This window comes from Hemitrygon akajei, chromosome 31, assembly GCF_048418815.1.
Source record: "Hemitrygon akajei chromosome 31, sHemAka1.3, whole genome shotgun sequence".
NCBI lineage: Eukaryota > Metazoa > Chordata > Chondrichthyes > Myliobatiformes > Dasyatidae > Hemitrygon > Hemitrygon akajei.
Window position 1 is genome coordinate 34,214,483 of NC_133154.1, and position 16,579 is coordinate 34,231,061.

The 16,579-nt window shown below is 49.7% G+C and overlaps 1 protein-coding gene across 1 annotated transcript in view; it reads right to left on the reverse strand.

Moving 5' to 3' along the window:
* Positions 1-16,006, reverse strand: part of LOC140719136 (beta-1,3-N-acetylglucosaminyltransferase lunatic fringe-like) — a 52,969-nt gene extending 36,963 nt beyond the window's left edge. Inside the window, exon 1 of the mRNA XM_073033537.1 lies at positions 15,316-16,006. Coding sequence (XP_072889638.1) covers positions 15,316-15,663 — 348 coding nt within the window. The 5' untranslated portion in view covers positions 15,664-16,006. The remainder of the gene's footprint in view (positions 1-15,315) is intronic.
* Between the last annotated feature and the right edge of the window lie 573 nt (positions 16,007-16,579).

A 16,579-nucleotide genomic window follows, 5' to 3' on the forward strand; every position in this document is an offset into this window, starting at 1 on the left:
GGTCTGTTCGGGGGGGGGGGGGGTGGAACTGGATTCCCGGTGGTTGTTCATGAGTGGAGGATGCACAGAAGGAACTGAGCATTATGGAAAATCCCTCTCACCCCCTCCATGACATACTGGACAAACAGAGGAGCATCTTTAGTAACAGATTGATTCCACCGAGACGCATCACTAAACGCCACAGGAGACCCTTTCTCCCCGTGGCTCCAAGACCCTACAACTCCTCCTCCTTCTCAAGTACATGTTTATGGTTTCAAAGCACATCTGTGTTTTGCACTACTCCTTTTTAAATGCATATTTTGTGTTTTTTGTACCTCAATACTTACACTTTTTATTTTAAAGTATACATTTCTGACTGAGCAACAATAATTTCCTTCGGGATAAATAAAGTTTTATCTTAACGACGACACGCTGGGTTCTGCCACTAGCTTTTCTTTTGCTCCAGACCGCAGCATTTGCAGTCTCTTGTGTCAGCAGGGACTGGAGAGGTTTGGGAAGGCAAACCTCCACCTCCTCCAGACAATGAGGCCTGGACCATAAATACTGTCTTGCCAGCTGCACCCGACAGCACATATTAGAAAAGTAGCCGACATAATCCAAGGTCAAACCAGCCTGACTAATTGAAACATTTTCCACCACCTTCCATTATCAGGGACCCCCACCACACAGGCCGTGCTCTCTTCTCACTACTACCATCAGGAAGGAGGCACAGAAGCCTGAGATTCCACACCACCAGGTTCAGGAACAGTTATTACCCTACAACATGAGGCTCCTGCACCAGTGTGGACAACTTCACTCACCCAAACTCTGAACTGATTCGATGCCCTACAAACTCACAACAACTCTTTACAACCCAGCTTCTGAGCATTATTTCAGTTGAATCTTTTGCGCATTTGATTGTTTGACAGGCTTTGATTAGGTATAGTGTTTCATAAATACTGTATTTCTTTATTTTCCTGTAAATGTCTGCAAGTGAATGAATCTCAAGATGGAAAGTGGCAGCATATCTGCCCATTCTCTGAACCTCTCTCATTCCTTCAAGAAGGTTCTTGGCCCAAGATGTCGACAGTTTATTCCTCCCCATAGACGCTGTCCGACCTGCTGAGCTCCTCCAGCATTTTGTGTGTTTTTCCCTGGTCTTGCAGCTTCTGCAGATCACATGTTTATGAGTGTGGGTGTCGGGGCTGGGCAGGGGGGGTGTTCGGAGTCAGGAGTGTGGCTGTGGGCATCAGGCCCAGCAGGGCGCTGTTGCCAGATTGGGAGTGTGGGGTGTCTGTGAGGGTCGGTGGTGAGTGAGGGATTGGAGTGTCGGGCGTCTGTGAGGGTCGGTGGTGAGTGAGGGTTTGGAGTGTGGGGTGTCTGTGAGGGTCGGTGGTGAGTGAGGGATTGGAGTGTGGGGTGTCTGTGAGGGTCGGTGGTGAGTGAAGGATTGGAGTGTGGGGTGTCTGTGAGGGTCGGTGGTGAGTGAGGGATTGGAGTGTGGGGGTGTCTGTGAGGGTCGGTGGTGAGTGAGGGATTGGAGTGTGGGGTGTCTGAGAGGGTCGGTGCTGAGTGAGGGATTGGAGTGTGGGGTGTCTGTGAGAGTCGGTGGTGGTGAGTGAGGGATTGGAGTGTGGGGTGACTGTGAGGGTCGGTGGTGAGTGAGGGATTGGAGTGTGGGGTGTCTGTGAGGGTCGGTGGTGAGTGAGGGATTGGAGTGTAGGGTATCTGTGAGGGTCGGTGGTGAGTGAGGGATTGGAGTGTGGGGTGTCTGTGAGGGTCGGTGGTGAGTGAGGGATTGGAGTGTGGGGTGTCTGTGAGGGTCGGCGGTGAGTGAGGGATTGGAGTGTGGGGTGTCTGTGAGGGTCGGTGGTGAGTGAGGAATTGGAGTGTGGGGTGTCTGAGGGTCGGTGGTGAGTGAGGGATTGGAGTGTGGGGTGTCTGTGAGGGTCGGTGCTGAGTGAGGGATTGGAGTGTGGGGTGTCTGTGAGGGTCGGTGGTGAGTGAGGGATTGGAGTGTGGGGGTGTCTGTGAGGGCCGGTGGGTGAGTGAGGGATTGGAGTGTTGGGTGTCTGTGAGGGTCGGTGGTGAGTGAGGGATTGGAGTGTGGGGTGTCTGTGAGGGTCGGTGGTGGTGAGTGAGGGACTGGAGTCTGGGGTGGTCTGTGAGGGTCGGTGGTGGTGAGTGAGGGATTGGAGTGTGGGGTGTCTATGAGGGTCGGTGGTGAGTGAGGGATTGGAGTGTGGGGTGTCTGTGAGGGTTGGTGGTGAGTGAGGGATTGGAGTGTGGGGTGTCTGCGAGGGTCGGTGATGAGTGAGGGATTGGAGTGTGGGGTGTCTGTGAGGGTCGGTGATGAGTGAGGGATTGGAGTGTGGGGGTGTCCTGTGAGGGTTGGTGGTGAGTGAGGGATTGGAGTGTGGGGTGTCTGTGAGGGTCGGTGATGAGTGAGGGATTGGAGTGTGGGGTGTCTGTGAGGGTCGGTGATGAGTGAGGGATTGGAGTGTTGGGTGTCTGTGAGGGTCGGTGGTGAGTGAGGGATTGGAGTGTGGGGTGTCTGTGAGGGTCGGTGGTGGTGAGTGAGGGACTGGAGTGTGGGGTGTCTGTGAGGGTCGGTGGTGGTGAGTGAGGGATTGGAGTGTGGGGTGTCTGTGAGGGTCGGTGTGTGAGTGAGGGATTGGAGTGTGGGGTGTCTGTGAGGGTCGGTGGTGAGTGAGGGATTGGAGTGGTGGGGTGTCTGTGAGGGTCGGTGGTGAGTGAGGGACTGGAGTGTGGGGTGTCTGTGAGGGTCAGTGGTGAGAGAGGGATTGGAGTCTGGAGTGTCTGTGAGGGTCGGTGGTGAGAGAGGGATTGGAGTCTGGGGTGTCTGTGAGGGTCGGTGGTGAGAGAGGGATTGGAGTCTGGGGTGTCTGTGAGGGTCGGTGGTGAGAGAGGGATTGGAGTCTGGGGTGTCTGTGAGGGTCGGTGGTGAGAGAGGGATTGGAGTCTGGGGTGTCTGTGAGGGTCGGTGGTGGAGAGAGGGATTGGAGTCTGGGGTGTCTGTGAGGGTCGGTGGTGTGAGAGAGGGATTGGAGTGTTGGGTGTCTGTGAGGGTCGGTGGTGAGTGAGGGATTGGAGTGTGGGGTGTCTGTGAGGGTCGGTGGTGGTGAGTGAGGGACTGGAGTCTGGGGTGTCTGTGAGGGTCGGTGGTGGTGAGTGAGGGATTGGAGTGTGGGGTGTCTATGAGGGTCGGGTGGTGAGTGAGGGATTGGAGTGTGGGGTGTCTGTGAGGGTTGGTGGTGAGTGAGGGATTGGAGTGTGGGGTGTCTGCGAGGGTCGGTGATGAGTGAGGGATTGGAGTGTGGGGTGTCCTGTGAGGGTCGGTGATGAGTGAGGGATTGGAGTGTGGGGTGTCTGTGAGGGTTGGTGGTGAGTGAGGGATTGGAGTGGTGGGGGTGTCTGTGAGGGTCGGTGATGAGTGAGGGATTGGAGTGTGGGGTGTCTGTGAGGGTCGGTGATGAGTGAGGGATTGGGAGTGTTGGGTGTCTGTGAGGGTCGGTGGTGAGTGAGGGATTGGAGTGTGGGGTTGTCTGTGAGGGTCGGTGGTGGTGAGTGAGGGACTGGAGTGTGGGGTGTCTGTGAGGGTCGGTGGTGGTGAGTGAGGGATTGGAGTGTGGGGTGTCTGTGAGGGTCGGTGGTGAGTGAGGGATTGGAGTGTGGGGTGTCTGTGAGGGTCGGTGGTGAGTGAGGGATTGGAGTGTGGGGTGTCTGTGAGGGTCGGTGGTGAGTGAGGGACTGGAGTGTGGGGGTGTCCTGTGAGGGTCAGTGGTGAGAGAGGGATTGGAGTCTGGAGTGTCCTGTGAGGGTCGGTGGTGAGAGAGGGATTGGAGTCTGGGGTGTCTGTGAGGGTCGGTGGTGAGAGAGGGATTGGAGTCTGGGGTGTCTGTGAGGGTCGGTGGTGAGTAAGGGATTGGAGAGTGGGGCGTCTGTGAGGGTCGGTGGTGAGTGAGGGATTGGAGTGTGGGGTGTCTGTGAGGGTCGGTGGTGAGTGAGGGATTGGAGTGCGGGGTGTCTGTGAGGGTCGGTGGTAAGTGAGGGTTTGGAGTGTGGTGTGTCTGTGAGGGTCGGTTGAGAGTGAGGGATTGTAGTGTGGGGTGTCTGTGAGGGTCGGTGGTGATTGTGGGATTGGAGTGCGGGGTGTCTGTGAGGGTCGGTGGTGAGTGAGGGATTGGAGTGCGGGGTGTCTGTGAGGGTCGGTGGTGAGTGAGGGATTGGAGTGTGGTGTGTCTGTGAGGGTCGGTGGTGAGTGAGGGATTGGAGTGTGGGGTGTCTGTGAGGGTCGGTGGTGAGTGAGGGATTGGAGTGTGGGGTGTCTGTGAGGGTCGGTGGTGTGTGAGGGATTGGAGTGTGGGTGTCTGTGAGGGTCGGTTGTGAGTGAGGGGTTGGAGTGTGGGTGTCTGTGAGGGTCGGTGGTGAGTGAGGGATTGGAGTGTGGGGTGTCTGTGAGGGTCGGTGATGAGTGAGGGATTGGAGTGTGGGGTGTCTGTGAGGGTTGGTGGTGAGTGAGGGATTGGAGTGTGGGGTGTCTGTGAGGGTCGGTGGTGAGTGAGGGATTGGAGTGTGGGGTGTCTGTGAGGGTCGGTGGTGAGTGAGGGATTGGAGTGTGGGGTGTCTGTGAGGGTCAGTGGTGAGTGAGGGATTGGAGTGTGGGGTGTCTGTGAGGTTCAGTGGTGAGTGAGGGATTGGAGTGTGGGGTGTCTGTGAGGGTCGCTGGTGAGTGAGGGATTGGAGTGTGGGGTGTCTGTGAGGGTTGGTGATGAGTGAGGGATTGGAGTGTGGGTGTCTGTGAGGGTCGGTTGTGAGTGAGGGGTTGGAGTGTGAGTGTCTGTGAGGGTCGGTGGTGAGTGAGGGATTGGAGTGTGGGGTGTCTGTGAGGGTCGGTGATGAGTGAGGGATCGGAGTGTGGGGTGTCTGTGAGGGTTGGTGGTGAGTGAGGGGTTTGTTGGGGGATGGGAGACACAGTTGCCACGGAAATCAAATGCAGGAACTGAAACTGTCCAGACAGCTTTCTGGTTCTCGGTGGCAGAGAATGGTTTGGGTGAACACACAGCAGCTGCACTCCTCTGTAACAGGATGTACTGAGCACACACTGTCACGAAGCCTCTCAGTGACGAGCCCACGTCTGAGATACTGATCTGATCACTCGAAACGCGACTGATAAAACAAACTGAATATTTTCCATTGTGTATGTGTGTGTATGTGTCTCTTTCATTACACATCTCGTGTGTGTGCCTTATCCATTACACATCCCGCTTGTGTCTCCTGTTACACATCCCCATGTGTGTCTCCTCCGTTTTCACATCCTCGTGTGTCTCCCCGTTACACATCCCTCGCGTGTCCCTCCATTACACATCCTGCGTGTCTCCTCCATTGCGCATCCCCGTGCATGTCTCCTCCGTTACGCATCCACGTGTCTCTCCTCCGTTACGCATCCCGCACGTGTCTCCTCCATTACACATCCCGCGTGTCTCCTCTGTTACACATCCCACACATGTCTCCTCCGTTACACATCCCTCATGTCTCCTCCGTTACACATTCCGTGCGTGTCTCCTCCGGTACACATCCCGCGTGTGTCTCCTCCGTTACACATTCCCCGTGTGTCTCCTCCGTTACACATCCCTGTGTGTCTCCTCCATTACACAACCCACACGTGTCTCCTCTGTTACACGTCCACTGCTCATGGGACTTGCCCTCCACGCAATTAAAAACTAAACACATTGAATTGTCACGCATTCGGTACTGAGCTTATCATGAGTAAATTTTACAGCACAATACAGGCTATTCTGCCCTTCCAGTATGTGCCTGTGTCTAGTAACACAGGAGGATCGGAGCAGCAGGAGGCACTCAGCCCCTCAATTCCATCCCGCACAGTCATGGCATACTGTTTCCTCAGAGACGGAAGCACGTCGTGGCAACGCCCACCATCAAAGTCCTTCAGCCACACTGACAAACTGCTGGAGGAACTCAAAGTTCAAAGGACATTCATTATTGAGATACAGATACCATATACAACCATATACATACCATATATACCATATACAACCTCGAGTTTCATCTTCGTTGAGGCAGCCACAAGAAGAAAAGAAACGATAGAATCCACGAGAATCTCCACGTGACAAAGACCAACAAGCACCCAATGAGTGAAAAAAGAAGAAATCGTGCAAACAATAAAAAAATGTAAACAAATAACACTCAGAACATGAGAGTCTTCGAAAGCAAGTTTGCAGCCACGGGGCCAGTTCGGCACAGAGGAGAGTGAAGCCTGCAGGCCACAGCCAGTCAGCTATGGAGGGGAGTAAACAGACAGAATTTCCAGATCACCTCCAGCATTTTGTGTGTGTTGCCCAAGACTTTCAGCGGCCACAGAATCTCTTAGAACAGAGATGAGGTCGAATTTCTTTAGCCAGAGGGTGGTGAATTTGGGGAATTCATTGCCACAGGCGGCTGTGGAGGCCAAGTCATTGGGTGTATTTAAAGCAAAGGTTGATAGGTTCTTCATTAATAAGGGCATCAAAGGTTAAGGAGAGAGGGAAAATAATGGTATGGCTGAGAGACTCAATGGGCCAAAAGGCCTACTTCTTTTCCCATGTCCAAAATCTGGCACCCGTTTGTTTTTATCATTGACTGATATCGACAAAAAGATGTTCACAACACCTGTGTCATTGTTAGACTGATGACTGGCGAAAGCAACCCTCTTTACCTCAAACAACCCTGACTCTGAAACACTTCCTCCGACTGAGCTATTGCAAGGAGATTAGCATCAATATTCTCTCAGTCCCTACAAAGACAACTCTTCCATATAAATGAGCTTTATCTGTCACATGTAGTTCAAAGCAAGGGGAGGAGCTTAGGAGGGTTAATGGCACCTAACGGCAACTCCTTTGTTCGCATCTTCATAAACAGCTCTAGTTCCATCTTTAATATCTCTATTTTTCCCTTTCAGGGTTCTTTTGAAGACCCTGACCTGGAGTTACATGCTGACTACGGTTCTTTGCGGGAATGGGACCCGCTCTGGGGGTCTCACGAGTGGTTTGTTCGGCACGCCAAGGGCTCGGCCTGGGAGTCTCGCTCGCCTGTGGAGGACCGAGATTTCATGGCTCGGGAATTGGAGGGTTCGGAGGTTGGCGCCTCTGCAGGAGATCTGTGTGTTGTTGGAGATGGAAGATCTCTGGCTGTGTGCCCAGAGACCCGAGATCTTTGGGTACAGAGCTCGGAAAAAGCAGCATAACGGACTTCTAGCATCATAAACCAGCGAGTTGTTTATGTCTCCCCTCTCGCTGTGAAACGGAGACACCCCTTTCTCCCTTATTAGGGAGAGAGAGAGCCTGTGGTAGGTCGAATACCAGGTGAACAAGCAGTCTTTGGGGTAACTGCAAGTCTGTGTTGTTGCTGTTGCTTTGCTTATGCTTGAGTGCTGGTGGCGGGTGCCGATGCTTTTTTGCCGGTGGGGGGTGGGGATCGTTGCTCGCTGCCACTTACACGCAGGAGGGAGGGGAGCTGTGGGGGGGGACTTTGGGGTTCTAACATTTAACTGTTGTTCATTCTTTGCCAGCACTCCTCTGTTTTCGTGGATGGTTGCGAAGAAAAAGCATTTCAGGATGTATATTGTATGCATTTCTCTGACATTAAATGTACCTTTGAAACACAGAGTGAAATGCACACGGTCCGCAGATGAGCTGGGAGCAGCCTGCGAGTATTGCCAAGCTTCCAGCACCACAACTCACCAACCCTGACCCGCATGTCCGTGGACTGTGGGAGGAAGCCCATGGGGTCACGGGGAGAACGTTCAAACTCCTTACAGACAGTGGCATGCTACTCACGGTCACCAGGCTTCCCAATACCACAACTATAACAGAAACCAGACAGTGGCAGGAAATGGTGTTTCTCAGTAAACCAGTCAACTCCTGGCTGGCAGAAGCCACAATGAATCCTCAACTCACAGATTGCATAATGGCTCTTGCCCGTGAAGAGGCTCCTGGCCAGCGAGAACCAGGACTGGAACTGGGAGTCATGGGTTACAGGTGAAATGCTTAAGGGGAATCAGAGGGGAATCTTCTTCACTCAGAGGGTGGTGAGAGAGTGGAATGAGCTGCCAACAGAGGTGGTGGATGTGAGTTTGATTTTGGCATTTAAGAGAAATTTGGATAGGTACATGGATGGGAGGGGTTTGGAGGTCTATGGTTCAGCTGCAGCTCAATGGGACTAGGCAGATAAATAGTTTGGCATAGTCCAGATGGACTGAGAGGCCTGTTTCTGTGCTTGTAGTGTTCTATGACTATCTGACTCCGATATCCAATCAGGGAGCTTCTGCTGTGGTAGGGTACAATAGCAAAACTGGCATTGCCCAATCATCCACAATATCTGTGGACAGGTCTCACCAGTGTAAAAATCATATTGTTTCTGACATGTACTTCGAAACACACAGTGAAATGTGTCATTTGTGTCAACGAACAGCACAGTCCAAGGATGGAATTCAATGCAGACAAGTGTGAGGAGTTACACTTCGGTGGGACCACTCAGGGTCGGTCTTACACAGTGAACAGCAGGGCCCTGAGGAGTGCAACGTGCAAGAAACTGGAACACCCGGAGGAAACATGGGGAGAGCGTGCAAACTCCTTACAGACAGCAGGGGGAACTGAACACTGATGGTGATGTAAAGCACTACGCTAACTGCTACACCACCATATGAAGAGACACAAAATTGGGCAGCTTCAAACATCTTTCATCGCTATTTGCCATTTTTCAAATGGAGTATGACACAATGCCTCATTTTTTTTTCAGAAAACATGTGCATTCTTCAAAATTCAATTCAACAATATAGGTTGCAATGCACATGCAGTCCCTATAAAAAGTATTCACACCCCCCCACCGGAAGTTTTCATGCTTTATTGTTTTACAATATTGGATCACGGTGGATTTAATTTGGCTTTTTCACTCTGATCAACAAAAAAAAAACTTCCGTGTCAAAAGGAAAATAGATCTCTACAAAGTGATCAAAATTAATTACAAACATAAGACACAAAATTATTGATTGCATAAGTATTCATCCCCTTTAATATAACACACCGAGTCATCACTGGTGCAGCCAACTGGTTTTAGAAGTCACATAATTAGTTAAATGAAGATTACTGTGTGCAGTCAGGGTGTTTCGATTGATTGTAGTAAAAATACACCTGTATCTGGAAGGCCCAACTGCTGGCGAGTCAGCATCCTGGCAAAAACTACACCATGGAGACAAGAGCACACTCAGGGCAACTCCACTAAAAGGTTATTGAAGAGTAAAAGTCAGGGGAAATTTCCAAGTCACTGACTATCCCTTGGAGTACAGTTAAGTCAATCATTAAGAACTGGAAAGAATATGGTACAGCTGTAAATCTGCCTAGAGCAGGTTGTCCTCAAAAACTGAGTGACTGTGCATGAAGGAGACTAGTGAGGGAGGCCACCACCAAGAGATCTGAGACAACTCTGGAGGAGTTACAAGCTTCAGTGGCGGAGATGGGAGAGACTGTGATACAACTGCTGCCCAGGTGCTTCACCAGTCACAGCTTTATGGGAGGGTGGCAAAGAGAAAGCCACTATTAGAAAAAAAAACTCACATGAAACCTCGGCTAGACTTTGCCAGAAGGCGTGTGGGAGACTCTGAAGTCAGCTGGAAGAAGGTTCTATGTTCTGATGAAACCAAGATTGAGCTTTTTGGCCACCAGACTAAATCCCATGTCTGACGTAAGCCAAACACCACACATCATCAAAAATACATTATCTGTACCGTGTAGCTTGGTGGTGGCTGCATCACGTTGCATCATGGACTTCATTGCCGCAGTCCATGGAAGGCTTGTGAAAGTAGAGGGTTAAATGAATTTAGCAAATTACAGGGAAATCCCAGAGGAAAATCTGATGCAGTCTACAAGAGAACTGCAACTTGGGAGAAGATTTGTTTTCCAGCAAGACAATGACCCCAAGCACAAAGCCAAATCTACACAGGAATGACTTAAAAACAACAAAGTTGATATCCTACAGTGGCCAAGTAAAAGTCCAGACTTCAATCCAACTGAGAATTTGTGGCCGGACTTGAAAAGGGCTGTTCACTCATGATCCCTGTGCAATCTAGCAGAGCTTGAACAGTTAAGAAGAATTGTTTTTTTCCATGTGTGCAAAACTGATAGAGACTTATCCACACAGACTCAAGGCTGTAATTGCTATCAAAGGTGTGTCTGCTAAATATGACAAAGGGGGTGAATACTCTTTATAGACTCTGTAATAAATAAAACTACTCTAGGCATTTCACCGGAGACTCAAAGCTGGAAAGCGATACTAAGACATATCTCAGCTGTGTCTTAGTGGCCAGACCTCTCTTTCAAACCAGGTGTTAGGTGAAAGTTGCCTTTGACAGACTTGACCACAAACTTTGAATCAGAGGGGGTAGGGCCCCTTCTCTCTTTTCCTATTCCCCATTGTCTCCCCTCCTACCCTTTCTCTTCACAACTGCCCATCATCTTCCCCTGGTACTCTTACTCATTCCCTTTCTCCTTTGGACCACTCTCCTCTCCCAACAGATTCCTTCTTCTTCAGTCCTTTACCTTTTTCACCTACCGTATCCCAGTTTGTCATTTCAACTCCCCTTCCATTCCCACCTACCTATCTTCTCCCCTCACCTGGTCTTGCCCCTCGCCTGCTGGCTTATTCTCCCCCTCCACCCACTCTATTATCCTGGCTTCTTCCCCCTTCCTTTCCAGTCCTAGTGAAGGATCCCAGCCTGAAACACTGACTCTTTGTTCCCCTCCATAGATGCTGCCTGACCTGCTGAGTTCCTCCAGCATAGTCACAGGCTCTTCCGACCCAACGATCCCACGCCACCCAATTCCACCCATGTGACAAATTGACCCACTAACCTATCCTTGGAAAGGGGGAGATAACCGGAGCACCCCGAGGGAACCCACGTGGCCACGGGGAGAATTTTGTGTGTGTTGTTTCCTTGTCCTGTTACTACAGGATCATCGTGGTGGAGAGGCTTATGAGTTCCTGAGATTTCGAGGGTGATGCCGCCTGCAGCTTAGTTCCCGGTAGGGTCACCCATGGTGGGAAGTTCAAGGGGTGGTTCCAAACAAAGAGCAGTCCAGCCGTCGCCACCATGATGGCCAATGGAAGACGATGACATATCACAACAGCAGTGAAGCTGGAAGAAGACAGCAGCAGTGGAGAGACCCCAGTCATCTTGCATTAGATCAGGGATTTTTAACCTTTAAGCCATGGATCCCTACCATAAACCAGTGGGTTCGTAGATCCCAGGCTGGGAAACTCTGCATTAGGTCGATGCCCCTGCCCCTCATTCGTAAGGCCAGTGATGTTGTGGGGGTGGAACTGGACTCTCTGACGGTGGTGTCTGAAGAGAGGATGCTGTCCAAGTTGCATGCCATCTTGGACAATGACTCCCATCCAGTCCATAATGTACTGGTTAGGCACAGGAGTATGTTCAGCCAGAGACTCATTCCACCGAGATGCAACACTGAGCATCATAGGAAGTCATTCCTGCCTGTAGCCATCAAACTTTACAACTCCTCCCTCAGATGTCAGACACCCTGAGCCAATAGGCTGGTCCTGGACTTATTTCCACTTGGCATAATTTACCTATTATTATTGAATTATTTATGGTTTATATTGCTATATTTCTACACTATTCTTGACTGGTGCAACTGTAACAAAACCCAATTTCCCTCGGGATCAATAAAGTATGTCTGTCTGTCTGTCTGACCCTGACCCTGACCCGTCAAAGACCATGTGGTGGCTGCCCATACATGCGCCTCCCCAAGTTAAACAAAGTCACACACAGGTCTCCATTAAGGGAATAACCCTACAGGTGAGTATCATACTCGACTCGAGTGTTCATACCACTCTACTACAGCGAAACTCATGGTCCTGGGAACATGTCCATGATGGGCAAATTGGTCTTAATGTCACGTACAGTGAAACATTTTTGTTTTGTATGGCATCCATACAGATCACCTCATCTCATCAGCACGTTGAGGTGGGACGGGGAATTCAGTAACAGAATGCAGAATCGAGTGTTCCAGTTACACAACGTGCAGTGCAGACAGACAGTGAGGTGCAAGGCCAGAGCGTGGTCGATTGAGAGGTCCAGAGCTCCTGTTACGGTACTAGTGATCCAGAGCTCCTGTTACGGTACTAGTGGCCCAGAGCTCCTGTTACGGTACTAGTGGTCCAGAGCTCCTGTTACGGTACTAGTGGTCCAGAGCTCCTGTTACGGTACTAGTGGTCCAGAGCTCCTGTTACGGTACTGGTGGTCCAGAGCTCCTGTTACGGTACTGGTGGTCCAGAGCTCCTGTTACGGTACTGGTGGTCCAGAGCTCCTGTTACGGTACTAGTGGTCCATTCAATAGTCTATTAACAGTGGGATAGAAGACTAGTGGTACATGCCTTCAGGCTTTTGTGTCTCGAGTCCAATGGGAATGGGGAGAAGAGTGTATGTCCATGAAGGGTGGGGTATTTGATTGTGCTGGCTGCTTTACTGAGGCGGTGGGAAGTGTAGACAGAGTCCATGGAGAGGAGGCTGGTTTCGGTGATGTGCTGGGCTGTGTCCACAACTCTCTGCAGTTTCCTGTGGTCACGGGCAGAGTAGTTGCCGTACCGAGCCGCGATGGATCTGGAAAGGATGCCTTCAGTGGAGCATCGGTAAAAACCGGTGCGGGTCAAAGGGTGACATGCCAAATTTCTTTAGCCTCCTGAGGAAGTCAAGGCACTGCTATAGGAAGTAAGTGTTTTGTTTTATTTTTATTTAGCGATACAGCATGGAGTAGGTCCTCTCAGCCCTTCGAGCTGTGCTGCCCAGCAACCCTGACAACCCCCAACTTAACTCTAACCTAATCATATGACAACTTACAATGACCAATGAACCTACCAACCAGTACATCTTTGGACTGTGGGAGAAATCCAGAGCATCCGAAGGAAACTCACACGTTCCACGGAGAAGACATACAGATTCCTCACAGAGGATGTTGGGATTGAACTCCACCTACGACACCCCGAGCTGTAATAGCGTCGCGCTAGCCGCTACGCATATCGAGAAAGCCAGTGTGATGTGGCGCACTCTGGTCGTATTAATGCAGCGCATTGACGTAATCATGAAGGAGGCACATCGGCAGCCATACTTCATGAGGAGTTTGAGGAGATCTGCTATGTCACCAAAGACTCTTGCAAATTTCTACAAGGTGTACCACGGGGAGTATTTGGTTTAGTATGGAGGGGCCACTGCAAAGGATTGGAAAAAGAGTTGCAGACAGTTGTAAGCTGAGCCAGCTCCAACATGGGCACTAGATTCTCCACCATCGAGGCGATGCATCCATCTTTGAGAACATAAGAACATAGGAAATAGGAGCAGGAGTTGGCCATCCGGCCCGTCGAGCCTGTCCCGCCATTCAATAAGATCATGGCTGATCTGGCCATGGGCTCATCTCCGCCTACCTGCCTTTTCCCCAGAATCCTTAATTCCCCCACCATGCAAAGATCTATCCAACCTTTAAGGCCCTCAGCATCCAGGACATACCTTCTTCTCAATCCTACCATCAGGGAGGAGGTACAGAAGCCTGAAGACACACACTCAACATTTCAGGCACAGCTTCTTCCCCTCTGCCATCAGATTCCTGAACGGACAATCAACCCATTACCGTTTGGCTCTCTTTTTGCACTGCTTTGTAAATTTATTTTATATATACGCAGCTTACTGTAATTTACAGTATTTTTTAAAGATTGCAGCGTACCACTGTCACAAAACAATTAATTTCATGACATATTGAAACATAATATTCAATTGTTGAATCATATTGAATTGAGAGAGTACAGAGGAGATTTACTAGAACGTTACCTGGGTTTCAGCACCTAAGTTATAGGGAAAGGTTGAACAAGTTGGAGCATAGAAGGTTGAGGGGGTATTTGATAGAGGTATTTAAAATTATGAGGGGGATAGATAGAGTTGACGGGGATAGGCTTTTTCCATTCAGAATAGGGGAGATTCAAACAAGAGGACAAGTTGAGAGTTAGGGGGCAAAAGTTTAGGGGTAACACGAGGGGGGACTTCTTTACTCAGAGAGTGGTGGCTGTGTGGAACAAGCTTCCAGTAGAAGTGGTAGAGGCAGGTTCGATATTGTCATTTTAAAAAAATTGGATAGGTATACGGACAAGAAAGGAATGGAGGGTTATGGGCTGAGTGCGGGTCAGTGGGACTGGGTGAGAGTAAGCGTTCAGCACAGACTAGAAGGGCCGAAATGGCCTGTTTCCGTGCTGTAATTGTTATATGGTTATATTGCATGTTAGTGATAATAAACCTGGTTGTGATTCCAATTCAGATTCTGGGGTTCCCCAGGGTACTGCCCGGATTAGAGAGTACGTACTACAAGGAGAGGGTGGACAGACTTGGGACGTTTTCTCTGCAGAATCAGAGGCTGAGGGAAGACCCGGTGGAAATTCATTCAGTTATGAGAGAAATAGCAGGAGAAGTCCTTTCTCCCCCAAGGTTACAACATCTAGTACTAGGGGTCAGGGCTTTCCGGGGGGGGGGGGGGGTGAGCTTAAAGGGAATAAGGGAATACGCAGAGAATAGTGAGTGTGTGGTCCTAAATTTAGTCGGCTCCATCTTGGGTACTAGCCTACAATGTACCCGGACATCTTCAAGGAGCAGTGTCCCAGAAAGGCAGCGTCCATTATTAAGGACCTCCAGCACCCAGGACATGCCCTTTTCCCACTGTTACCACCAGGTAGGAGATACAGAAGCCTGAAGGCACACACTCAGCGATTCAGGAACAGCTTCTTCCCCTCTGCCATCCGATTCCAAAATGGACATTGAACCCGTGAACACTACCTCACTTTTACAAATATATATTACTTTCGGTTTTGCACGATTTAAAACTTCAATATACATGGACTGTAATTGAGGTACTTATTTATTTTTTACTCTTTTCTTCTATATTGTGTATTGCATTGAACTGCTGCTGCTAGGTTAACAAATTGCACGACACATGCCGGTGATAATAAACCGGATTCTGATTGTGCAGCAAATTCTATAACGGAGTTTACCAGGCGTTTATGCGGACACGTGAATGTACAGGGCAGGAGGGATTCCTTTAGTTTGACATCGTGTTCCGCACGGGCATCTTGGGCCGAAGGACCGCTTTTGTGTGACATGTCTTCACAGATATTGCCTGACCCGCCGAGTATGTTCATCGTTGTTCCCGAGCACACGGTACCCGGGCTTAAGATGCAGATAAAAAATACTAATTTTTTAAAAAATACCTGTTTCCAAGCTCGTGAGATCCAAGTCTGCAGGAGCACTTCCAGTCTGGATTTGTGGAATTTGTGAGTGGTTTTGATGGCGATAAAGATGTCCTTCAGTTCCACTTTCCGCTGCCGAGGCACTCGCTCTGAGGGGTGCGTACCTTGAGATGTCAGCCCGGGTTTGACTGCTCCGGGCGGCGGGTCCCCTCCGGCACCCCGGACGCTCGGAGCGGCCGACAGCCGGCCGGCGTTCACCTTGACCCCGCTGCTGCCTCCTCGCCGCTGGTAATCCACCAACGCCAGGAGAAGGAAAGTGACTGTGGCCCCAGATATCATCAGAAAGACCTTCTTCAGGCAAAGGCGCATTTTGCTTCCGATTCTAAACTAAAGCGAGTGGACTACCCATCACTGAGTGAAATCCCGTTAAAACAGTTCCAAGATCCTTGTTTTGCAGAAATAGTTTTAAAATTAAATGCCATTGTCAATCTTCACTTTGCATTGTTCAACCTTTACAGATTTCCTCTTCTTGGCGAATATATTGTTACCAATAATTCGAGATTAGAATAACTCATCGTATTTAATAAAATCATAAAGGTCACTCTTAAATTTTTTAAATTTCCTTTTAGTTTTGATATGATAATTTTGTGGATCAGCCCCCAAACAACCGGCTGCTGTGCGGCCCGAACCACCTGCCGTCTGTCCGGCTCTCAATTAGTCACCACTTGATAACAGTTTTGTGTCAATTTCGGGGAAGCGGGTGTGTGGGCGTGGCTACAAGGATGACTGGCATCTACAATCCACCAATAGCATCGCGAGAAGAAAGGATGGGCGGGATACAGCCAGAATAGAGAGTGGGGCTTTAACCCTTTAGATCACGTTTGAAGTGTTCACCGAGAGTGCTTTGCTTTGACCACTTTGCGCTGGAATGGGCCTTGATTTTTACTGTTTCTTTCTTGTATAATTTCGGATAATGTTTTTGCATCATGTTTAATTGATGATTTTCTTGTGAATGTTGTACTGTACCTCTACTGCAGCTTCTTTTCTTTGTTCCCGTGCCTACATGTACTTGAGCAGATGACAATAAACTCCACTTTGACTTTGACATAGAAGTCAGGAATGGCAGTGACTCTACAGAATATAAATAATACTCTATAACATGTTCTCAGTACTGTATTATTTATTTATTACTTAATTAATATTAAATTTGCCCAGTTTGTCTTCGACTCCACATTGGTCGCTTGTCATTCTTAGCTTGTTTGTAGTTTTTTATTGTTTCTATTGT